The 26,478-nt window shown below is 41.7% G+C and overlaps 1 protein-coding gene across 1 annotated transcript; it reads right to left on the reverse strand.

Annotated features, from left to right (window-relative positions):
• Nucleotides 1-1,730: 1,730 nt before the first annotated feature.
• LOC138827159 (zinc finger protein 570-like) lies at nt 1,731-25,668 on the reverse strand. Its single transcript, XM_070022640.1, has 8 exons — nt 25,558-25,668; nt 22,932-23,059; nt 21,414-21,490; nt 13,878-14,099; nt 12,247-12,305; nt 5,327-5,453; nt 4,303-4,389; nt 1,731-3,265 (listed from the first exon to the last, which is right to left on the reverse strand). Exons 1-8 carry the CDS (start codon nt 25,666-25,668, stop codon nt 1,845-1,847), a joined length of 2,232 nt encoding a protein of 743 aa, XP_069878741.1. The 3' UTR covers nt 1,731-1,844.
• Between the last annotated feature and the right edge of the window lie 810 nt (nt 25,669-26,478).

Here is a 26,478-nt window from a genome sequence, read left to right on the forward strand (position 1 = left end):
AACCCATGGCCTCAGGCATGCAAGGCAACTCACCAGTGAGCCACTTTCCCAGCCCCATCACTTGGATTTCTATAACCATCTTCTAACTAGCTTCATTTTTTCCATGTTTCTAATTTTTTACATTTCTTCCAGAATTATGTTTAAAACCATGTTCTCATTGTGTTTTGGTACAACTATCTAAAGGCAGCAGAAGGTACAGAAGTGGTGGTAGAGAGCTATTTGTCCTCCTAAGACCTTCACTTTCAGCCTATAGAACAGTGAGACGCTGCAAGCTCTTCAGATCTTACACCCTGGTGTTTTATTATAACTCATTCAGCAGAACAGAATGGATTAAGGGTGAACCAATCACAATTGACTCATCACCAGTGATTAAATATAAAGTGAGCACTGAAGTCATTTTGGGGTTACACATGCAAAACCAAATGCTTAAGAAATTAAGCTGTGTCTCAAGTGGTAGAGCATCAGCCTTGAGCAAAACTGTGTATGGGCAGGGTGGAGGCACTGACTTGAAGCTGCAGGACTTGAACCCACACACAAAGAAAATGTACCCCCACGTGTATGTCCCTCCATGTTCTCTGAATGTTTCAAGAGGTGATGTGGCAGATTTTAATCCTGTGCAAATTTTGTAATACACAAGTAGTGGTACCTTCAATTCAAAAAGTGAACAGGAAATGCCATTTGTCTTATAATGCATAGACCACACATATAGTGGGAGACATCAATACTTTCATATCCTTGGCTGAAACCATTACTGTCTTTTCCCATCTACTGTTCCCCAAATCACCTTGGAGCTATTTCTGAAATTTTATAAAATTTCCTTGAAAACCCATTCTTTTTTTTTTTTTTGCCAGTCATGGGGACTGAATAAACTGGGCACTGTCCCTAAGCTCTTCAGCTCAAGGCTATCACTCTACCACTGGAGCCACAGCGCCACTTCTGGCTTTTTCTGTTTATGTGGTGCTGAGGAATCAAACCCAGAGCCTCATGCATGTGAGGCAAGCACTCTACCACGGAGCCAACTTCCCAGCCCATGAAAAACCATTCTTTAGTAAAAAGGACACAAGCCAATAACTTCCCTCTCTTCATTACTTGTTAAGCCTGGAAGTAATTAATGCCCATCACTTGTGTCTAAAAGCTTCGAATAATATTCAGGTACATCATCCGCACTCAACACAATGAGAAGATGAGAAATACTGTCTCAGTACTGGCCCAAAAGTAAAGACCAGTTTCCCACTACACCTAGCTTACCTCTGCCATGAAAGACTTCACCATAATTTATAGAGGTGTATGACAAACTTTCCTCCACTGCATTTCTTTCCTGTGTGAGTGTTCTAATGCTTGCTTAAGTTTAATTTCTGCTTGACAGATTCCCTCTTATGTTTACATTTACAGAGATTCTGTCATGTGTCTGGGTCTCTGAAACCTGTAAAGATATGACTTCTAGCTAAATGTTTCTCTACATTTATTATACTCAGATTCTCTCCTGTGTATGTTGCCAGATGCATTGATGACTTCACTTCTGATTAAAAGTCACTCCACATTTATTTACTCATTTATTTTTATTTTTGTCGGTTGTGGGGTCTGAACACTGGGCACTGTCCCTCAGCTCTTCATCTCATGGTGATTGCTCTACCACTTGAGCCACAGTGCCACTTGCAGCTTTTTCTGCTTATGTGGTGCTGAGGAATCAAACCAGGGCCTCAGGCATGCAAGGCAAGCACTCTACTACTGAGCCACCTTCCCAGCCCATTGCACATTTATTATATTCATTAATATTTTCTCCTACATGTGTCAGTTCTCTGATGAACACTGAGGTATACCTTCCAGGCGAAAGACTTTACACATTACATTCCTAAGGTTTCTCCCATGTGTATTCTATTATGCCTCCTGAGATATGATCTCAACAGGAAGGTCTTTCCACATTTCTTGCATTCATAAGGTTTCTCTCCTGTGTGTGTTCTCTGATGCGAAGTGACATGTGACTTCCGTCTGAAAGACTTTCCACATTTGTTACATTCATAAGGTTTTTCACCTGTGTGAATTATCTTATGCCTGCTGAGGTGTGAACTCTGGGTGAAGGACTTTCCACATTTGTTACATTTATAAGGTTTCTCACCAGTGTGAGTGTTGTTATGCGTGCCAAGGTATGACCTCCGCTTGAAAGACTTTCCACATTTTTTGCATTCATAAGGTTTATCGCCTGTGTGAATTATTTTGTGCCTGTTGAAATCTGATTTCCGGGTGAAGGACTTTCCACATTTGTTACATCCATAAGGTTTCTCTCCTGTGTGTGTTCTCTGATGGATAGTCAGGAGTGCCTTCTGTACGAAAGACTTTTCACACTTGGAACATTTAAAAGGTTTCTCTCCTGTGTGTGTTCTATGATGAACACTAAGGTATTTCTTCTGGCTAAAGGACTTTCCACACCTGTTACATTCATAAGGTTTCTTTCCTGTGCATGTTCTCTGAGGATCACTAAGAAATTCCTTCTGCGTGAAAGCCTTTCCACATTTGGGTTTGTCTTCTGTCTGAGTTCTCTTATTAGTGCCAAGAGCTGACTTCTGGGATTTTCCACATGGGATACACTCATCAGACTTCTTTGGGTATTTGCTTTGAGGTTTTATAATGTATATTTCTGTACTTAAACTTTCCTCACATTCACTACATGTAAAGGGATTCTCTCCTGTGTATGTTTTCTGATGTGTAGTGACTGTAGGTCTTAAGTAGAATGTTTTTCCACACGCAGTACACTCAAGTGTTTTCCTCCATCCCTGAAGAATTTCTTCGGCAAGGACAGTAGATTTATCATAGTCTTCTCTATGTTTACTGTGGTTATAGGAGGATTCTCCCACACAAACGCAATTATGTCTAAAGAATATGGTCTCTGAGTTTAATACCTTCCCTTCTTCACCATATTCAAAATACTGCTGCTCACTTGTACTCTCATAATTTTGAGTAAAATGCTCTGAATATTTGAGGGATTGTTCAACTACAGGAGACACACTAGTCCTATATGCAGCATGTATCTCATGAGGCTCACTATTGAAAAGCATGTTCTGACACTCAGTGAACTCTTCAGTCCTCATCCTTAAGGAGTTCCCATTATTCCTCATTAGCTCTGGTTTATGTGTTGAGCTCAAGTTAAAAGTTGTTACTAATCTCACTCTTTCCTCCACTGTGTTACTATTCATGACTGCTACTTCACACAGACATTCATCTGGACTTTCTTGGCAGGTCTCAATCACATCCTCCATTTCTTGTACATCTAAAATGAGTTATAGAACAAAAGACAAAAACATAAATGAGATCTAAATATTCCTTAGTATAAAGGTAAAAACATTTTCTTCCATCCTAAATGTTAGGGATTTTGAAATATCAAAGGAAATGATTCATTCTCCCTAGTGTATTAAGAAAGTAATACTAATATTTTACAAGGAAAAATAGTGTTTTTCTGCATTTCTGTTTTTCCTGTTTGTATCAGAGGCAATATTTACTCAAATTACTCAACTACATATTGCTACAGCTTTAAGCTGAGTAACTACCATCTGGCTTTAGTATTTTTGGTGTTGTTTTTTTCAAAATACTATTTTCTTTGCTCATAGGAGAAGAGCTGCTTTGTTTTCTATTTTCTTGAAATAATTTGTATATTGTGCCACATTGCTTTTCAAATATTAGGTGAGGAAACTGGAATATTTTCTAGATTAGGAGACCATTAGAGTATATAGCCCATCCCTTTGTCTTGCCCTGAGAAGAAATGGTTTTTGAGAGTAAAGTTTTATACCTACATCTGTTCAGTTGTAAAATATCACCAAGAATCACTTTAGTTATCTATGAGAATTTTAAACTTCTTTCCTCTCCATTTTATATAAAGTCTCACCATAATTCCTTTTCTGACATTTCTGCTCCTCAGAACCATGGAAAACTAAACATACACCAGCTAAACATCTAGTCATCCTTCCTAGAGAATTAGCTTCAGTTCTGAACCCTAGTCTCTGGCCACCAGCACTGATAATCTATTTTCCTTATTGGAGATTATCAGCCATGATATACTACATAGTTCCTCATACCAGCACAGTCCTAGTTGTAAAGAAAATGAAATTATGATTAGCATGGCTCATTTTCTTTTTTTCTTTCAGAATGATTCCCAAAAGAGATCACTGCTAATTTTAACTGGACTGCCACAAAGGATTCAAGATATCTTTCAGACAAAGGATCACTGAGAATTATTGCTCAGTACACAGCAAGATGAACTAACCAATGTCCACTGGCTCTAACTTTACTATGCATGATGATTGAACTCACCTGTGAAATTTTTGTCTGAGGCTTCTCTTCTCCTTACTCCACCTTGCTCCAGCTTGACAATCAATTTAGGTTTAGGACCACAGTACCCTGTTAAAATAAGAAATACTGGGGAACTATTGCTCATGCTGTGTTATCATTTTTGTAAAATCTCAGACATATTGTTTACAAGATTGCTCCCAGCAGGGAGCTAGTGGCTCACACCTGTAATCCTAGCTACTCAGGAGGCTGAGATCTGAGGATCACGGTTCAAAGCCAGCCCGGGCAGGAGAGACCATGAGACTCCTATCTCCAATAAACCACCAGAAAACCGGAAGTGGCGCTGTAGCTCAAGTGGTAGAGTGCTGGCCTTGAGCTGAAGAGCTGAGGGACAGCGCCCAGGCCCAGAGTTCAAGCCCCACGACCGACAAAAAAAAAAAAAAAAGATTGCTCCCAAATCTTGTTTCTCATTTTTCACCAGCTCCATAGTTGACTTTTCTTCAGTTTTGGATTTATTTTGCTGGTTATGTGGTTTGAATTTAGCTCTTTTGCTCAAGGTAGCACTCTACCAGTTTTAGTGTCCAACTCACAATTGGAGAGAAGAGTCTCATGGGGACTTTTCTGCCATTGCTGGCTTCAAATCCAAATCCTCAAATTTCAGCCTCCAGAGTACAAGTGTGAACTTGAACACTCAGTGCCAGGTATGGATTGTAAATACCCACTTCAAACTAGTGATTTCTAGATCATACTTGCAATAGTGATAAACATTCTATTCTAGATTGTATATCTACCTATAATAATCACCTCCACTTTGGGAAAACAGTCTCCTATTTGCAAACATCATTTAGAGCTTTTGTCAAACTACTGATTTAGCTTCTTGAAGAATGTGAATAAAATTGCTTCAGGAATTACATAATCAAGCTGAACTATTCCTTAGAAATCTAGGACTACCAATTCCCATGGACTGGAATGTTATGCCTAAATAATGTAAATATTCATATAGCTACTAAAAAGAAAGTACTTGAAAGTTAAAGTGACTTTAGCTCACCCAAGAACACCAAGTTGCTGTAGGTCTCCAGCATTACTTCCTTATACAGGGTCCTCTGACCAATATCCATGACCTGCCACTCCTCCCAGCTGAAGTCCACAGCCACATCATCAAATGACACCAGTTTCTGTAACAGCACATTTCCATCAAGTAATTAGCCCTGAGTCATGAGAACACTAAGTCTGGTATTCCATTCTTCTGCATGAATGCTTTTTATCTTACATAAAAAATTAGGAGTTTGATGTGTTATTTATTAAGTGGGAGAAAGAAAAATCAAAGTAGAAATAAATGTCTTCATATTGACTTGGTAATTACAAATACAAAGTTATCCTAATACATCAGAATACATGTCTACTGCTATCAGGAGAGGGAAGATATCAATTCTAAGGAGCTAATCAACTGGCATGACAACATTAAGTATAAGCAGGTTTCTGAAAGAGTGTGTCTAGCTTATTTTGATAAAATTTACTACATATCAGGGTAACAATGAAGTAAACAAATAATTTTGCCTGCATTTTCATATTCTGCCTCATTTGGAAAGCCTATTTAGATTTTCAATTAAAAAGTACTCTCAGGGCTGGGAAGGTGGCTTAGTGGTAGAGTGCTTGCCTAGATGCAGAAGCCCTGGGTTCAATTCCTCAGTACCACATACACAGAAAAAGCCAGACGTGCTGTGGCTCAGGTGGTAGAGTGCTAGCCTGTGTAAAAAAGCTCAGGGACAGTGTCCAGACCCAAAGTTCAAGCAAAAAAAAAAAAAAAAGAAGAAAGAAAAAAGAAGTACAAAAATAAAAATATTTAGCAAGTTAAAAAAAGTGATCTCAAAGCAATCAGAACAGATTTAGGACATCACATCTACTGATGTGGTATACTCAGTAGATCTATGAAAAACAGTGTCCAAGTGAATGCTAAAGGGACTAACAATACTCAAAAAAACACTGAGGAAGTAGCACTGTAGCTCAAGTGGTAGAGCGCTAGCCTTGAGCTGAAGAGCTGAGGGACAACGCCCAGGCCCAGAGTTCAAGCCCCACGACCGAAAAAAAAACAAAAAAAAACACTAATGACTAATCTGACCCTTATAAGATATGACTTAGTTTCCACAATAAAAATATTATATGTGGGCTGGGAAGCTGGCTCAGTGGTAGAGTGCTTGCCTCACATGCATGAGGCCCTGGGTTCCATTCCTCAGCATCACATAAACAGAAAAAAAAAAAAGCCAGAAGTGGTGCAGTGGCTCAAGTGGTAGAGCACTAGCCTTGAGCTGAAAAGCTGAGGGACAAGGCCCAGGCCCAGAGTTAGGCCCCATGACCGCACCAAAAAAATAAAATAAAATATTATATGTTAATAATTTTTGTTTTTAAATTTCTGAAGATTGAAATGTGGTCATAGATATCCTAATACTTTCTTGCTAAGAAAAAAAGAACTACTAGCATGAACTTCTGTGAACATCACCTACCTCATACAATACAGAATACAGTTGGGAGGGGAATAAAATATTTCTTGAGTAGATTTACATCTTATTAGACCTTCATGGAAGATGTAATGTGTTGAAAGAAATTAACCTTAATTCACAATTCATTGAGCAGAGGAACTTTTCTAAAAATGTAAATTGAAGAAAAAAAAAACTTAGTAAACTATCCAGAGACATGTACTAAATATCAAGAAATAAAAATAAATACATACAAAGATATCAAAGCAATCAAAATGAAAAATACAAATAGTGGTAACATGAAAGAAAATAAACATCCAATTGTATGATCACAGATACAGACCACTGATAATAACTGACAGAGCATACATCTGGATATTAAAAGTTGTATGCTAGCCGGGCACCGATGGCTCACGTCTGTAATCCTAGCTACTCAGGAGGCTGAGATCTGAGGATTATGGTTCAAAGCCAGCCCCAGGCAGAAAAGTCTGTGAGACTCTTATCTCCAATAAACTGCTAGAAAACCAGAAGTGGTGCTGTAGCTCAAGTGGTAGAGCACTAGCCTTGAGCTGAAGAGCTGAGGGACAACGCCCAGGCTCAGAGTTCAGGCCCCATGACCGGACCCCCCCCAAAAAAATTAAATTAAATTAAAAAAATTAAAAGTTGTATGCTGAAAAGCAAGGGCCTGTTTTACAAGGGCATAGAATATTAATTTATTTAATCTGCCATTACTATTAGAGAACTGATAGTCCTTTTACTAACTGATAGAACAACCAGGCAAAAAGTCAGCAGAAACACACACATAGATGGCATTATCTTGACCTAAATGCTGTTTATAAAGCACTGTGTTGTTACATTTACAAAGACCAACACACTGAGAGAAAATCTCAAGAAAAACTTTCTGGAAATCAATAGGAGCAATGCAGCTATAGCTTATAAATCCATTAAAATTCAATAATATATTTTGATCTCTCAATGTGTAAAATAAACACAGGGAAACTATACCAGATTTTGAAGAAATGCACCCTATCCTTGTGATTTATAGAACATTAAAAGTCACCACTTTCTTCACATTTGAAGTAAAAACAAGTGTTTTTAATTAGGTAGGGTATATTCACAGGTATATCTTCTGAAGGGTAGGGGAAAGTCATAGAACTCAAAGAAAATAGGGTGAAAAAGTGCAACAGAGAAATACTGATGAAAGTAAACAACTCATGAGTAGAGACGGGAGGCAGGGATTAGGAGAACATTAGAATCGAAGACACTGTATGAAAGGAAATGTATTTTCATTCCCTGACTCATGTAACTATAATCACCCTGTACATCACCTGTATAATAACAAGAAACTAATTATAACACAAATCCTCCATGGAGTTGTGCTAACCTAAACTATTTGCAAGGTGAAGAAAATCTACCACGATTAGAAGAACAGTTACCATTATTAGAAATAAAATACAACACTTAACTTGAAACATGAATATTAATTTTAATAAACCAGTAGCAATAATCTTGTTTTATTGTGGTATCCAATTAACTGTTAATGTTAAATGTTCAGGTAAGAAAAAGCAAAACAAGTGCTTCTTTCTGGCTCAAAATTTTATCCTACTCTAGCTAATAAGGAGGCTAACAGCTGGAAGCCAGCCTGGGTAGACAACTCAAATTAAGCAGCTAATCAACAGGTTAGAGGCATGGCTCCAGTGATAGTGCCAACAGTGAATGAGGAAGCCTGTGAATTCAAGATCTAGTACTAGCACAAGAAAGGCATGGTGGAGGCTGAGGTAGGTGTATCACATGAGTTTCTAAGTTAGACACCAATTGTGACAACACAGCAAATCCTCATCTCAGATATAAAGATAAAGGAAAATGAGTGGAGTGGGGAGAAAAGGAAAGTAAAGGGACAGGGAAAAGAAGGAAGAAGTGGGGGACGAGAGGATTGGAGAAGAGGGGGGAAAAGGGAAAGGGAAAGGAGGATAAGAGAGGAGAGGAAAGCTTCATGACATTAGATTTGACAGTTACTCCTTGGATAGGATACCAAAAGTTCCTGATGCAAAACCAAACAAGATTAAAGCAATTAAACCCTTGTGTATCAAAAAGCACAATTTAAAAAGAAGAAAAACCATGGTATGAGAAAAATATTTGAATATCTCTAAATTAGATTACTAACTGGAATATGAAAATATAAAACAAAACTCTACAATTAATACCCCCCCCACACAAAACGATTTTAAAATGGGAAAAAGATTGAAGAAGTTTTTCTAAAAGAACACATACAAATAGTTGATTAAAATATTAAAAAGTTCAATATCAATACTCATGAGAAAAATCCAAATCAAAAATTAAAATGAAATAACTTCTTTCCCTCCTCCTCCTCTTTTTCTTCATCTTCTTCTTCTTTTTGCCAGTCCTGGGGCTTATACTCAGGGCCTGGGCACTGTCCCTGAGCTTCTTTTGCTTAAGGCAGTACTCTATCACTGTGCCACAATGCCACTTCAGGGTTTTTCTGTTTATGTGGTAATTAGGAATTCAACTCAGGGCTTCATGCATGATAAGCAAACACTCTACCACTAAGCCACATTCCAAGCTCCCAAATAACTACTTCATACATATTAGTATGGACAAAGTTTTAAACAAAAACAACAAAACACATTCCAAAATCTAACAATTGATAGGAAGGATGTGAAAAAATGTGAACCTTGATGCATTTCTGGTAGGAATGTAAAACAATCAAAGATGGTATGGAGAGTCCTAAAAAGAACTATATGTAGAATTAAATAGGAATATGCTCCAGCACTTACTTCTATTTCTAGATATGTACCCAACAGAAGAGAACGCAGGAACTAGAATATTTAGAGAAACTACTCACAATAAGCAAAAGATAGAAGCATATAAAACCATAGATAAGGCTGGGAAGGTGGCTCAGTGGTAGAGCGCTTGCCTTGTATGCCTGAGGCCCTGGGTTCGATTCCTCAGCACCACATTAAGCAAAAAGAAAAAAGCTGGAAGTAGTGCTATGGCTCAAGTGGTAGAGTGCTAGCCTTGAGCTGAAGAGCTGAGGGACGGCGCCCAGGCCCAAAGTTCAGGTCCCACGACCAGACCCTCCCCCCCCCCCAAAAAAAAACATAGATAAGTGTGTTGAAAAGGAAGAAAAATTTACTACATTTTACAGCAGGGATAAACCTTGAATTCAATAAGCTGAATAAAATACACCAATCATAAAAGAACAGCCATGGTATGGTTTCTCTTACTGAGCTTCCAAGGATCAACAGATTCAAACCCATAGAATCAAGAAGTGAGATGGTTCCAGAGACTCCGGTAAAGACAAACAGAGGCGGCATATTTAATGATTATACAACTTCACACATGGAAGATGAAAAATGCAGTAGATGGATGGAAGGGATGGCCACACAACAATGAAGCCATATGTAATACTATTGAACTGTACATATAAGACTTGTTAATGTAGCCACACAGGTTGGAACATACCTATACTACCTGAACTTAGGAAACTCTAGAATGATTACCAGACAGTCTAGGATATTTAACAAGTCCAAGAGTAGCCTGGACTATATAGCAAGACCTGTCTTCAAATCAAATTTTGGATTCTGTGAATTTTAGCAGAGATAGAAGTGACATATGTATCTATTTTTCCTAGTAAAATAACAAGTAAATTAAAGTGGCTGAAAACATGTGAAACTGTTTTTAGCCAGAAACATATTCCTGAATCAGTTCTCCTAGTAAATTCCTAAGGATATATTGCCACACATGTTAGCTAGTAATGAAGTTCCTGAGAGATCAAAGTCTACTAATGAGCAAATGTCTGTCAGATTTTTCCACCGGTGATACTTCAAATATGAAAACCCTAGTCACTGTATTATTTATTATCAAAACCAGCTTCTACCTTATACTGTCAGTGAATGAAAATATTGAAATAGAGCAAGACGGAAAATACAAAACTGCAGTAATGCATGAAATGAAGCCAAACCAGACAAAGAAAATAGAATCAGGAAAAGAAAATTATTTTGCTGTGTATAGATGGTTAGAAGGCAGTAATTTTCTGTAGGGAATCTGACATTGAGCTGAAAGTAGAAAAGGTTTGAGAGGTTGGAACTCCAACCTCACCGCATTCAAAATGCTGCAAGCTGGTCACAGAAGTGTTAAAACAGACAGCTCTGGAGAAAATTAAGTCACTGGATTGCCAATCCCTTTTTTTTTTTTTTTTTTTTTTTTTGTCGGCCGTGGGGCTTGAACTCTGGGCCTGGGCGCTGTCCCTCAGCTCTTCAGCTCAAGGCGAGCGCTCTACCACTTGAGCTACAGCGCCACGTCCGGTTTTCTGGTGGTTTATTGGAGATAGGAGTCTCACGGTCTCTCCTGCCCAGGCTGGCTTTGAACCGCGATCCTCAGATCTCAGCCTCCTGAGTAGCTAGGATTACAGGCGTGAGCCACCAGCGCCCGGCACCAATCCCTTTTTCTTAGTGCTGGAAAGGCTGGGAACTGAACCTTGAATGCTGCTGACCTTGAAGGCTAGGTAAGATGGACTTGATGTCTAGACTTTCTCTGGGATGCAGTCTCTTGTCTCAAAAGAATAAGGGAACAAGTGTCTCACCAAAACTCTGTTTTGGCCCTGGTTGTAATATTAATAGAAATGCTTTCCTTTTTACATGTATCCATGATAATTTTCCCTTGTAAACTCAAGCAAGTATGTTTGCTTGTGGGAATTCAGGGCCTACATGCCAGTGAACCTTGGGACCCCTTGTTTCCCCCTCATCTTCCTATCTGCTTATGTCTTTGTGTTTTTCTAATAGTCTTTGGTTTTGGAATCCAATTGAGCTGCCTTGAGTTATGGTTAGCAACAATTTCCTCTATTATGGGTAAGAAAAATGTCAACTCTAAGCTGTATCAGCAAAGGAAAATTCATCAGTAAGAAAAATAGTTCCCAGATAAAGCATTTGAAGAAAAGAAAAAAGAGTGAGAGAAGAAAGACTGAGAGAAAGAAAAAGACAGAGACAAATAGATATGAAGAGCAAGAAAGAAGGTAATAAAGCTTGTGAGCAGGAAACAGAGAATGAAGTCAGATAACAGAAATAAACTGGGATTTCTAGAAAGACCATAGATTCTATCATCAAATATAGCCTAAGTTTCCAGTAAGAAAAAGACAATGCAGCAATCCAAGACATATGTCTGGAGAGGAATTTAAGGATATATAACTTACTCAGTCCTCTAGAACATTTGAAGGTATGTGTGACCACATTATTTCAGCAATGCCAGTCAAACATTAGGATACTTTAATGTTACTCATGAGGATTTGATCTCTGCTCAGTTGCTAACAAACCTTCATATTCCAAGAGAAGTCACCTCCTCAATGTATTTTATAATCTGCTAAATCCACAAACCATCTTTGTGTGACTTATGAACATGTTCCTTGTTCTTCAACCTTGGACACCCTTTTGTTCATAAAATGGAATATAAAACAAAGTGAGAAATAAAAACAACTCACCAGAGATCCTTGCATTCTTTCTTGCTGTTGACAATGAACAGAAGATTCTGGAAGCAAGGCTGGGAAAGAAGGCAAATGAGGTAATCAGGAAAAATAACCTGTGTGATTTTGCCCCAAATTTTCCTGCTCAAAACATTATAGATGGGCTGGAAAAGCATAAAGCATTCCTTTTTATTTGTTGGTCATGGGGCTTGAACTCTAGGCCTGAGTGCTGTCCCTCAGCTCTTCAGCTCAAAGCTAGTGCTCTACCACTTGAGCTACAGCGCCTCTTCCAGTTCTCTGGTGGTTTATTGAAAATAAAGAGTTTCACGGACTTTCCTGCTGGGGCTGGCTTTAAACTGCAATCCTCAGATCTTAGCCTCCTGAATAGCTAGGATTACAGGTGTGAGCCACTGGTGTCCGGGGCATAAAGCATTCTTATGGGAGAAGAACTTTTTATATCTCAAGTAGAACATTAAACTCTCCATTACACTCAAATCCAGAGTCCATTGTTAGGTATTATGAAAGCAATTCATTTCTAGGTTAATATACATACAGAATTCATAAAAACTAATATTCCCACAAAAGATAAGGTGGATTGAAACCAAATAAACATATCACATCTTCTTTAAAACTAGTTGCTTTAAAACTAGTTGAAATACAGTCCAGTTCATCTCCCCTTCTGAAAGTTGGTCTAAACCTTCCAACACACCAAGTGACTGAGAGTGTTGGAGGAAAGTGTACCATGTGAATCTTGTGCTCTGAGAACTACAACCAATTATTGCATAAGGCAAGGAAGGCTAAAAAACATCATCCCCTTTGGATGTTTTTCTGCCTCTGCTCTTTAGGGCTTGTCAGAGTTGACCAGAATTCTCCTTTGAGGAGAGAGATTCCTATTCATAGGGTGTCCTCCTTCAAACATTGTTAGCCTTCATTCCTAAAAATACAGCACCAATGGGAAGGTGGATCAGTGGCAGAGAGCTTGCTTTGCATGCCTGAGGCCTTGGGTTCGATTCCCCAGCATCACATAAGCAAAAAAAAAGAAAAAAGCCGGAAGTGGCACTGTAGCTCAAGTGGTAGAGCGCCAGCCTTGAGCTGAAGAGCTGAGGGACAGCGCCCAGGCCCAGAGTTCAGGCCCCACGACCAGACCCCCCCCCCAAAAAAAACCCCAGCACCAACACAATCTACTCCAATATCTCAGGTAGAACTGTCTCTAGAAACAAGTTCATGTACAAACATGAGTGAATTCAACCCAGAAGTGCTAAGAAAGCTAAAAAGGCAACAGCAGTGCAGACACCTCTGGGAGGAGCAACACAGAACCCCAAAATACCACTGCAATATAAATGGATTCAAGGGAGGCCCACCCTTGCCAAGTTCACTTGTTTTGTTACCGTGCTCATCTTACAGCTGGGCAAAGTGAAAAAAAAAAATCACACGAGTTAACACTAGAATCTCTCAGTCCTGGAGAATAAACACACAGCTCCCTGCTCGTCAATCTTGAGAAACCCCCAACTTGCTCTCAGAAGACAGTTTCCGGCCTGTGGAGGCACATAGGCTAATGGCAGCACAGACACATGAACTCCAAACAAATAACCCCAGACTGGAGGAACACGTGGAGGGTAGACCCCAGTCCTGGGCCCAGGTCAAGGTACCTGACATCAGATGGGAAGCTTGCGATCCCTTCAAGTCACAGCTCCCCAGGTCCACCGAAGAGCGGCTGGGCGCCTGCCTCCGGGGTCCAACTATGGAATGCCAAGCTGTACCTGAGAGCACTTTCAGCAGCCAGAGCCAGGGAAAGAAACCGGAATTCGCAGGCGGTAAAAACCAACAGTGGGCGGGGACGCACATGCGCAGAAGGGGCTTCTCGCCGCCCCCTGGGGGAAAAAAACGCACTTTCCAAGGATTTGTGCTTCCATGGAGACTACAATTCCCACAATGCACTGCTCCAATCTGGAGGAAGTGGGCTTTTTTTTTCTTTCTAGGGATTAGACCAGTGCCAGACCTCAGGTCCAAGAAGTGCCTGGGTGCCTGGCAACCTCTCTCAGCTGTGGGAGCTAAGGTGAGTTTCTTCTTGAAAATCACTGTGTATGGGTTGGGAAGGTGGCTCAGTGGTAGAGTGCTTACCTTGCATACATGAGGCCCTGGGTTCGATTCCCCAGCACCACATAAGCAGAAAAACCCAGAAGTGGCGCTGTGGCTCAAGTGGTAGAGTGCTGGCCTTGAGCACAGACAGGCTCAGGGACAGTGTCCAGGCCCAGAGTTCAAGTCCCACGACAGACAAAAAAAGAAAATCACTGTGTTCCTTCTGAAACATTGTGAGACCAAACAGAAAATGGAAGTGTATTGGGGCCATCAGATAAGCTGGCTTTTTAATTCTTAGTTCTAATAATTGTGGTTATGAGAGTACGTTTTTGGTTTTTGTTGTTCAACACACACGTTCTGCTGAATGTAAATTATGTCTGTTTTGCCTTGGGTTTTTGTTTTGTCAATTCTGGGGCTTGAACTCAGGGCCTGGGAACTGCCCCTGAGCTGCTTTTGCTCAAGGCTAGCAGTGTACACTTGAGCCACAGTGTCTTTTGCGACTTCTTTTTTTTCTGTGTATGTGGTACTGAGCAATCTAACCCGGGCTTCATGCATGCTAGGCAAGCACTATACCACTAAGCCACATTCCTAGCCTTGCCTTAAAGTTTTGAATATTTCCCCTCTCACTTTAAGATGGTATTCACAGCCACTAAACTCCACTAAACTGATTCCCGGATCATTTTCCTCTGCTCAAATATACACACTGGAAGAAATTAGTAGGATATTTTAGGTAGATATACAGCACAATCAATATAGATTTCTCAAAATTTAACAATTAATTTCCCAGAAACTACCAAATTCTATCTTTGAAATCTTAAGGTATTTTTTGGTTGCTTCTGAATTTTGCTTTTCCTTTAAACGTTTTTTTCCCCTTTTTTTTCTGTTGGTCCTGTGGCTTGAACTCAGAGCTTAGGCATTGTTTGTGAGTGTTTGCTGTGCTCTTCTTGCCTTTTCTTTAATAATTTCTTGAGCTAAGTAGTGAAAAGTTTCCTTACATGGGTTTCTTCAAGAATGGTACTTCACCTCCATTCCTCCATTGCTCTTCAAAGAGATGGGGGTGGGGTGGGACGCGATCAGGATGAATGTGGGTGGGAGGAGTAGAGGAGTGAAGTTTAGGGAAGGTCTGTGTTGATGTGAATGAAGCTGGATCACTTGCTCCAAACCAGTCTGTTTTTATTTTCCCATTTTGCCTGCCCTAGTTTGTTTTGAATTCCTACCTCTTCTCTGATCCTCTAAGTTCCTTTCAGGAACTATAGTCAACATGTCTAGGGGACCTCAGACTTGTCTTCCCAGACCTTATCCATTAGATTGTGGAATAAATCTTTGTCTTTCTCCCTCATATCAGAGATCCTATGCTTCTCTTTTAAAAGTTTCTTGTGATTTTTGATGGTCCTTTACATACAACATGATTGGGAAGGTTTGGGTAGGAAACTTTCATGCCTGATTTCAGTCCTCCAGTGTATGAGGTCTGCATGCCTCTTTTGTGGACCTGAACTATTCTTCATGAAAATTGAGATTGTAGGGCATATTTGGATGTATAGACTTCAACTTGAGAGAACCTATAACAATATAAAGGAAAAAATAGAATTTATTTCTGTAAAAGTTGAAAGTAAATTCCTGAGAGGCAAGTACATAAGATAAAAATGGGTGCTTCCAAGATTAGCTGTGTAGTGTAGTTTTCATAGTTCAAGGTTACATGTTTGATAACTGTATTTCTGTTTTATTTTTATACTAATGTAAATAGAATCGACTCCCTATATTATTTTTAATTGTTCATTGCTCACAGATGTAAATCCAATTATTTTTATACAAATATTATATCCTATTCCTTTGTTGAACTCACTTATGTAATTATATTAATTTTTAGTGAATTCTTGTGAATTTCTGAATAAAAGATGTTAGCTTTAGGAGCCAGTGGCTGCTGCCTGTAATCCTAGCAACTCAGGAGGGTAACTTCTGAGGATTGCAGTTGAAAACCAGCTTGGGCAGGGAAATATATAAGACTCTTACCTCCAATTAACCATCAAAAACCAGAAGTGGAGTTGCAGTTCAAGTGGTAGAGCTCTAGCCTTCAGCGAAAAAGCTTGTCAGGGGCACAGTCCCTGAGTTCAAGTCCCGTAATGGCAGAAATATAATGCTATCTGCACATAAAGATAATTATACTCCTTCCTGTCTACATAGATGCAATGTTTCTATTTTCAAATTGACCTTGCTAACAAATCCAGTACACTGCAACTTAAAAGTAATGAGAGTAGATTAATTTATCTTGTTGTTGATATTACAATACAAATACAAGTGGATTTACCATTAAGTAGGATATTGGCTATAAACTGTTCTTTTTTAAAAGCAAATATATTTTAGTTGTATTGGCGAGTTTCATGGTGACATTTTAATATAAGAATACAATTTACAGCCAGGCACCTGTGGCTCATGCCTGTAATCTTAGCTACACAGGAGGCTGATCTGATGATCACGGTTCAAAACCAGCCCAGACAGGAAAGACTCTTATCTCCAGTAAATGATTCAGAAAACCAGAATTGTCACTCAAGAGATAGAGTGCTAGCCTTGAGCTGAATCACTGAGGGACAGCTCCCAGACCCAGAGTTCAAGCCCCACAACTGACAAAAAAAAAAAAAAATACAATTGACATCATCAAAATAGGTCATTCTTCCTCATCCCCTCTCCTTCCTAAAGTAATTTCAAGATTTCATTGCTCTGTTTTTATAAGTGTTTGTATAGTACTTGGAGAGAAAGAGCATAAATGTAGTTAATATTGATAGCTTGAATATATGAGAATAAAACAATGAAACATGTCAAAACTTTTACATGATAAAGGGAGTGTGACATAAGGGTGATACTGAATAGAATACATTATAAACATGTATGTCACAGTGAATTCCTAAGTACATAAATAATGCATACATTTTCTTTTTTTCCTATCTTCTCATTGTCCTTAAGCTTTATAAAATTTTCCCCTCAAGGCTTACTCTCTACCACTTGAACCACACTTTCACTTCTAGCATTTTGATTAGTTTATTAGGAATTAAAGTGTCATGGGTTTTACTGTCCAGGCTGGTTTTAATCCCCAATCTTCAGCTCTTAGCCTCCTGAAGAGCTAGACTTAGTGGTCTAGTGGCATGTATACATTTTTATATGTATATGATACACTCAGTCATCTTCACCATTTTCCCAACCTTTACCAGTAGGCTCATCTTCTGACAGAAGCTGTATTTACTGTATATCATTATTATATTTTTAATATTTTGAAATTTGTCTATTAATTCTGATATCTAGCTTCTCTCATAACCATTACCTTTTACTGTCTCCTTGCATATCTGATCATTTTTCGTAACAATAGCACTTTTAAAATGACTTAGTGTAGCAAGGGGGTAGGACTTGTTTATTTCTCTGGTTACTTAAAGACTTGTGAAAAACTACTTTTCTACATAGCTATTACAAGGGCCAAACCTGAGCATGCACACAGGCTCTTCAGGGTTTACCTAGCAAGCTGCTGCTTCTGTTATCCTCACCTCACTGAGGAGTTCTACTGATACTAGCTGATTGTTGTCTTGTTTGTGAGAGGAAAATGGAAGCCTAGAAAGCTGAGAGATACCTGTTCCCACTGTTGGCAGACAGACATCCCTTCAGTTACAGCTATGGGGAGGAGAGGCCTCTGTGCCTATCCCCCACTGCACTGTGGGATTTTTGTCCCATGGAGAGGGAGACTATAAGTGGTTAGTTACATGGTATAAATGATATATATTTTTTGTCTTAAATTATGTTCTTTAAGAACCAAAAAAGCTCTCAAAAAACTCAGTTCTTACAAAGCTTTTATGTTTTCTTCATTTGCTGTATGCCCTTGCACTGTTTCCATTACTGTTAATCTTTAGATCTCAGCCTCCTGAGTCACTAGGATTACAGGTGTTAGCCACTGGCACCTGACTAGAATTCAGTTTTATATATGATCTCTACTAACCCAACTATATTAGTAATCAGTAACGAAGTCATTGATAAAGTAACGTCATAAACTATGATGTCAAAGTCCTCCTTTGAAAATTTCAAGTTCATCTTGTTAAGCATGTATCACAATTATGTTAATACATTCATAAGGCCACTTTGCTTTCTTACGATATATGTAGTAGTAAGTTTCAAACCCTGGGTCTAAGACATGCTAAATGCATGCTTTACCCCTAAGACAAGATTCTCCATCTCTCTAGTAGTAGACAGGTACTTTTTTTTTTTTGTCCATCCTGGGTGTGGGGCTTGACTAGGCACTGTCCTTGAGCTCTTCAGCTCAAGGCTAGCACTCTACCACTTGAGCCACAGCGCCACTTCCGGTTTTCTGAGTGGTTTATTGGAGATAAGAGTCTCATGGACTTTCCTGCCTGGGCTGGCTTTGAACTGAGATCGTCAGATCTCAGCCTCCTGAGTAGCTAGGATTACAGGCGTGAATCACTGGCACCAGGCGACAAGTACTTTTGTAGCATGGTTGGATGATGTTTTTGGGCATGCCTGGCTTATACCTTAGATTCAGGGCCTGAGGGTTGTCTTTGAGCTTTTTTGCTCCAGGCTAGTGCTCTACTCCAAGCCACAACTCAACAGCCAGCTTTTTAGTTGGTTTTGTATTCTTTGTAATCGATTGGATTCTCGTAGACTTTCCTGCTAGGGCTGACTTGGAACTATGATCCTCAGATCTCAGCCTCATGAGTAGCTAGGATTAGAGGCGTGAGCCATCAGTGCCCAGCTTCACTGTTCTATTTCTATATATGTATATGAATTCACCCTCACTCTCTACCATTCCTTATTTCTTTTAATCAGATTAACTATTCTGGGGTCCTCCCTTTACTTGTCCACACCCCTTCTCCCCCACTTGTATTACTCAACTACTTTAAGTTGGTTTCTGTAGACAGTCTTCATACACACACATTATGTGTATCACTGTTATCCAGTGTCTAGCTTTCCTGTTTCTTATTCCAACTCCTCCTTGGCATCCCCAGATAGTACAGGTATGCATACGTATATCTTTTAGAACTCCATTTCACATGACAAAAAAAACACATAACTTTTGCTTATATTAATCTAATTTAGTTCAATTAACAAGTTGATAGGTATAAGTGCCCACCCAGAAAACCACTCGGACACACAGTCATAGAAGAAAGAAACGTTTAATGTCAGCTAGAGGCTGACAGGCTATCTCTTGCAGTATAGAGAGTAGCAAACTACTCTCATAGTTGTAGAGATAGATACAGTGTCAGGAGTCTGAGGGCAGAAGAAGGGGCTAGAGCAGGAAATCTTTGTAGTCACAGCTGGACACTGGAGATACCCAACCATCAGGGGAAGACATTCTATAGCTGGGTGGCAGCCAGGGGAAACATTGCATCACAGAGACAATACATTCTATATCTAGCACGTGGCAAAACCAATATATCCTATAGCTGTCATGTAGCCAGGGGAAACATCTTGGAGCAGAGACAATACATTCTATAGTTGGCACTTTGTGATCATAGAACCAGCGTGAGACCGAGACTAGTATCCAGACCCCATTGTTCATGTACCAGGGGAGTAGACAACTAGGGCAGGGCCTGGCTTGTGAAGCACCCAGGGCGAGGATTGTCAACCCAAACGGGGGGGGGGGGGGGTGAATAAGCTTATAATATCAGTTCCATCCCTTTGCCAGTGAATGGCGTATGATCTTTCTTGTTTATAGCTGAATAAATGTCTATTATGTATGTGTGCCACATGTCTTTTTTTTTTAATCTTTTTTTTTTTTGCCCTGAACTCAGGGCCTGGGCACTATCTCTGAGTTTCTTTTGCTCAAAGCTAGCATTATACCACTGGAGCCACAGTGCCACTTCCGGCTTTTTCTGTGTATGTGGGTACTGGGGAATTGAACCCAGGGCTTCATGCTTGCTAGGCAAGCAGTCTACCACTAAGCCACATTCCCAGGCCCCCCCCCTTTTTTTTGTCTGTCATGAGGCTTGAACTCAGGGCCCTGTCCCTTAGCTTCTTTTGCTCAAAGCTAGCATTCTACCACTTGAGCCACAGTGCCACTTCCGTTTTTTTCTGTTTATGTGATGCTGAGGAATCAAACCCAGGGCCTCATGCTTGCGAGGCAAGCACTGTACCACTAAGCCAACTTCCCAGCCTCCCCTTTTTTTAATCTTGGGGTTTTTTGTTTTTGTTAGTCATGGGGCTTGAACTCTGGGCCTGTGCACTGTCCCGTGTGAGAGCCCAAAAATCCAAGCTGTGAGACCCCAAAAGGATTGGGTGTGGAATGTCTTCTCCCTATATACTCTCAGAAGGCTGAGAGTTTTCCTGGAAAGGTCAGTCAGTCCTGGCTTAGGGGAACTCAGATTCCACCCTAAACTGTGTGGGAGCCTTAGGGTAGAATTAGGTTTATGCAAATTGAAGGCTGTTTACCCATCACCTCCTGGGACTTCCTTTTCTGCGGTTTGAGCCTGCTGAGACTGGGCAGATGACTCATCCACTCAGTGCTGTGGGGCCCTTAGTTCCTCACTGAACCCCACCCTAGTCCCACTGAAACCCCACCCCTCGATCCTCCAGGGCATGGGAGGGGCCCATCTTTTGGCAGTCCTGTAGTTGAGCCACTAGATAGGAAAAGACTGGTTTCTAGATTTTCTGTTCTAATGGATACTTACTTCTAAACTGACATTTATTAGAGATTCTCATCCCTAGCAGTGACTTGCCACATCTTGTGCCCTTATCAGAATGAGGCATGTTTAGTTTTTGGCTATTCATTGTAGTCTGAAGGGCCATCCTCTGGGAATTGGTTTTCCTTATGGCATCTTCCCTTCATGTGAGAGAGATGATGGGCCTTGGTGAAGCAGTAGCTCCCTGTGAAGCCAGATAGACTAGGAAAAATAGATACGGTCTCCTAATAGCAAATACAGGAGATAATCCTTCATGCACTTACCTTAAGATTAAGGGGAACAAAAGTCATTTTGGGGAAATGAAGCAGGATAACGTATAGAAACAGGTCTGGTGTAGGCAACTCAGAAATATGATATCTAGAAATTTAGAAATGCTATTTTTGCTTCAAAGAGAGGCAATTGAATACATTCTTTCCTAAGGGATGCATTTCTCACCCAAGAATTCACAACTGCCTGACAGGATGCCCCAAAATGCAGACAGCAGGATGACTCCTTGTTTCAAGGATAAGGATCTGTTTTATGGCAGGATGCATTCTTACACAGAAACTTATAGAATAACACCTGGTGTAGTTAAAGCAAAGACAAAAGCACCTAGCTTTGCATAACTTAAAGCCATACCCCCCTGCCTTTACCCTATAAATACCCAACAGCTCAAGGAGCTGTGTGTCTCTCTGGGAGTCTCCTTGTGCACGTCTGTGTCTGCGTCCTTGTGTCCCTATGAAAGCACCCACATTCTGCTAGAGTGTGCCCTTGCCCTTCTGTTTGTCTGCTTTTTTGTCTGTTTGTGTTTCCTTGCTTGTTTACTTAATAAAGCTGCCAAGTTTTCTTACCATTGTGACTTGTCCAGACATTCTTTTTTTTTTGGGGGGGGGTCCGGTCGTGGGGCCTGAACTCTGGGCCTGGGCACTGTCCCTCAGCTCTTCAGCTCAAGGCTAGCGCTCTACCACTTGAGCCACAGCGCCACTTCCGGTTTTTTTCTTTTTGCTTATGTGGTGCTGAGGAATTGAACCCAGGGCCTCAGGCATGCAAGGCAAGCGCTCTACCACTGAGCCACCTTCCCAGCCCCAGAAATTCTTATTCTGCGATGGAAGTCAAGGACCCTACGTGAAGAGTTCCTATATTTAAAGGGGAGCTTCACTAAACCTCACCTCTGTCCGGTGACACCTGGATATAGCATGGAGCAGGCTTTAGTGTAGGTGATGACTTCACATCTCTGGGTTCCTGCCATACTTGCATGGCATTACCCGTAAGCATGTGTTTCCAGAGTTAGGGACAGTAGCCCACAGTGTGCTCAGTGCCCACCAGTGACAGAGATTGAAGAGGCTGGTGGTGCTGGTAGGAAATGTTGCTGTGCCCTGGAGTGATAGGTTTAGGGTAAGGCCACTATCACCAGGGACTCTGATAGGATCTCTGGGCTCCTAGGCTTTAGGTAAAGATCTCAAAGCCTCTATTCCAGGCCATGTACATGATCATAAACTAATTTCTTCATTCCTCTTCCATGTAGAGTGCAAGGCTTACAGGATTTGGTTTGAACTAACCTGCATGTCCAACCATTGAACTGGTACCATCAGTAACACTGCCTTGAAGATGACAGGAGCATCTGTGCTATGCACATGACCCCTCATTTCTCTCCCTTCTTCAGAAGGTGGTGACCTACACATGACAGTTTTTCTCAGGCAAGCTGGCTGGTCTAACAGTCCATTCTGGGAAGCTGGTAGATAAGAAGGTGATTGACTGTACACCTGCAAAGCAGAGCTAGACCTCTAGGTCCCTGATGATGGCGGCTGAGACGTGCAGATAACACTGCATTCACCTACACAGCATGTGCACGTGCTACCAAGACACACATGGGAGGTGCTGGGGTAAGATGGTCATTGAGTTGGATGCGTTTGCACCTTGGATGTTAGCCTTGTGTAAAAGAGTGCTTGTCTCATCTGCACTTTGCTTTCTCACATCAATTCAAATCGCTGCAGGCAGTCTGCTAAAGCATGCATGAGGTCAGCTCCACATCTGGAACCTTCTCCTCTCCCCTCACTCAGCATAATTTCAGATCCAAGCAAGCCCCAGTCGGTTGGTGTTGACTTTGGAGGAAGACAATGTTGGAGAGTTGGACAAGGCCATGCAGCACGTGTCCTATATAAACTCCAGGCAGTTCCCCAGGCCTGGTAGCCAAAGGCTCAGAATCAACAGCCTTGTCAAGTATGTCTCCTTTTTGTTTTTTTTACAAACATTTTCACTCAGTGACCCTGGAGAAGAAACTGTGTCCACTTAGGCTTTTTTTTGGAGGGGTGCTTGTTTTTCAGTGGTACCGAAGTTTGAATTTGGAGCTTTAATACTTGCTAGACAAGCACCCTACTTCTTGAGGCATAGCCCTAGTCCTTGTTGCTTCATTATTATTCAGACAGCAACTTGCACTTTTTGCCAGGGGCTAACCTCTGACCACGATCCTGCCAAGATACTGCTTCACACTTAGGTTTTAACGCATACTTACTTCCTTTCTATAAGAAAGGCCAGCCATCACTTGCTCCTGAGGGATTGGAAAACATCTGTGGTCAAGTTGGGAAATGCATTCCTGGAAACGAAGGGCCACTGTCTGTACCCTCTAGGTATTGTGAAATCCCGTGGGTCCCACCTCCACAAACCCTTGCAGTTATGGGTTGCAAAGGGCTGCCCAGGCCCTGGCAGTCACCTCCTCTTCCCTCCTGCTTGTTTTTTGCTGGCAGGTGCAGCTCACTAGCATCCATCATTCTGCCCCAGCAGCTTCTGAGTTTGAAAGCTCAGAAGGGGTTTTCCTCTGGTCTGAGCATTGGATCATCAGCACCATCATGAGAGAAGTGGAGCCCAAGAGGAATGGGGCTGAAAAAACCCCCACAGGTGAAAGAGTTCTGCCTTGCCACACTTGGCTTTAGCCAGAAACCCATTTGCTGCAATTTACATACTGAGCTCTTTTTCTCTGTGTATGTGTGTGTGTGTGTGTGTGTGTGTGTGTGTGTGTGTGTGTGTTTTGGGGGGGGGTGTTAATGTTTCAGTGCTATGCATGGATCTGTTTCTGCTAGGATTACTAATGCCCAATTTTACTGTGTTTGCAGTGGCTGTACTCATTCCATGCAGGGCTCTGCTATAGTTCAGGCCTGTGTTGCTGGCTTAGAGTGGTGGTTTCTTGGGATTGTGGAGGCACCCATTCTAGAAAGAACATCCTCCAGGGAGTCTGGGAGTGTTAGTCTTTTTTTTTGGGTCCGGTCGTGGGGCCTGAACTCTGGGCCTGGGCGCAGTCCCTCAGCTCTTCAGCTCAAGGCTAGCGCTCTACCACTTGAGCCACAGCACCACTTCTGGCTTTTTTCTTTTTTGCTTATGTGGTGCTAAGGAATCGAACCCAAGGCCTCAGGCATGCAAGGCAAACGTTCTACCACTGAGCCACCTTCCCAGCCCGGAGTGTTAGTCTTGTTGAGAGTAAAAGCAGGTCCCTGGCTGGATGAGGTGCCCACACTGGCACTGACAGCCGGCTGGCCTGATCCTCCAAGGTTGGTGGCATTCACTCTGGCTTTTCGGTCACCAGACTCTACCACAGCTTCTGCCTTGCTCAGGCCTCTATGTTCGGTGAATGGACTCAAAGTTGTTTTTAGTGATGGACCGTCTCTACTGTGACCTCAAAGGCAGCAGAAGCCTGAATTCACAAGGCTGATGAGCATTTTAAATGGGTTCAGAAGGCAACAAGTAGTTGTGGTTTGCTATCTCCCATGTAGATAGGACAAAGGAAAAAGATGCTGTATACCTAGTGTTTCCTCAGTGACCCAGCATGGACCTGCTTTTGCTCACTATGCTCTATGCAGATATCCTCTTGGGTATATCACGTGTCTCAGTGTGACATCAGTTTCTAAGTGCAGTTGTGAGGCTTGAATTTGAGCCACACCTCTTGCCCTTTTGCCTTAGTTATTTTTGGCCTTGTGTCCCACATTTCTGCCCAGGTTAGCCTAGATCCCTATCCTAAGCCTCTTTTATTTTTTATTTATCAGTCATGGGGGCTTGAACCCTGGGCCTGGGCGCTGTCCCTCAGCTCTTCAGCTCAAGGTGAGCGCTCTACTTCTTGAGTGCCACTTAGGGTTTTCTGGGTGGTTTATTGGAGATAAGAGTCTCACGGACTTTTCCTGCCTGGGCTGGCTTTGAACCACAATCCTCAGATCTCAGCCTCCTGATTAGCTAGGGTTACAGGCATGAGTTACTGGCGCCAGGCTGCCTCTTCTTGTGTGACTTGGCTGGCAGGCATGAGCTATTGCACTGGCTTCCCGCCCTCCTTCATTTTTCTGATCATAAATGGTAGTTTGTCTGCTCCCATCATGGTCTAGGGACCATTTAGTGTGACTTGTCAACTGCTGACTCTTGTTCATTTCATCTCTGGGATACATGGGGTGCGATGCTGGTCCCAGTCAGCAGTTACTCCCTCTCTCTCCACTACAGATGAATGATCCACACGGCCAACCCTGTGGAACACTCCAACCACGTGGCTGTCCAGCTATAGTTCATTCACTCTGAACATCACTCCTTCGTGGACCTGTCAGGTCACAACCTGGCTAATCCTCACCTGTTTACAGGTAGGAGACTGGAGAAACTCTCGAGCCCAAACACTGGCTTGCACGTAGCATCCAGACGGATACCTCATTTCTGTGTCCTTGTTACTGTCACACAAGGACATAAAGCCCACCCATAGCCACAGAGCAGATGTGAGAGTTGAGGAGCCTTTTCTTGTATTCCATCCTAGTCTCTGAAGGTCAGGTGAGCCATTCCCATCAGCCCCTTTGACTTACCACAGCTGTCAGATTTGCCTCATTTTCAGATCTCTTTACAGTTACCCCCAGTACTGCCATGGTTGTGATCGTAGTGTGTGTCAGCTTCCTGGTTGTCATGATTTATCCTGGGAGTGTTTCAGATCCAGGCCACACATCAGCACACCATGCAGGACCAAGACACAGGGAAGGAGAATGAGATGGACTGGGATCACTTTGTCTTGACCGTAACTATAAACCACATGGAGGTAGGAGCAGACTGGCCTGACTGCAAAGCCTAGTCATGGCCCCTTTGCATCCACATGCCCATGTCACATAGTCTGAATCACAGCTCTCCAAGGCCAGGGGTACTCATTTTCAGATGGGTGACCCAAGGCTCAGAGGCCTGTTAAAGGCCTCACTGCCTGGTAAGTGTACAAACACACATTGGGCTCATTGCTCACTGCTGCTTAATCCCCGCCCCCCAGCCAAAAACAAAACAGTTCTCAGAGGGGAGCTGGGTACCATCCCCAGTGGGATGATGGTACCTCATTTCACTGGAGAGTCCCTGGGGGCATTTCCCTTCCCTCATGGTGATAAACCATAAGCTAGGCTTATACTAATGTTTGTTCCCCAGAGATATGAGGACCAGCACAGCAGTGAAGAGGAAGAGAGTGAGGATGGGGAGGAGGAAGAGGATATCACCAGTGCTGAGTCAGAGAGCAGCGAGGAAGAGGAGG

The sequence above is a fragment of the Dipodomys merriami genome, unplaced genomic scaffold (assembly GCF_024711535.1).
Source record: "Dipodomys merriami isolate MVZ:Mamm:240054 unplaced genomic scaffold, mDipMer1.0.p SCAF_151, whole genome shotgun sequence".
NCBI classification, from domain to species: Eukaryota; Metazoa; Chordata; class Mammalia; order Rodentia; family Heteromyidae; genus Dipodomys; species Dipodomys merriami.

What these genes read in the sequence shown, in the direction of transcription:
- LOC138827159 (XM_070022640.1), bottom strand. Translation starts at nt 25,668, where the DNA reads ATGTCCTTGTGTGACAGTAACAAGGACACAGAAATGAGGTATCCGTCT. An exon ending in AGTCTCCTACCTGTAAACAG is followed by an intron (nt 23,060 to 25,557) that starts GTGAGGATTAGC and finishes CTTCCTCCAAAG; the next exon opens with TCAACACCAACCGACTGGGG. An exon ending in CTCAGACAAAAATTTCACAG is followed by an intron (nt 3,266 to 4,302) that starts GTGAGTTCAATC and finishes AACTCATTTTAG; the next exon opens with ATGTACAAGAAATGGAGGAT.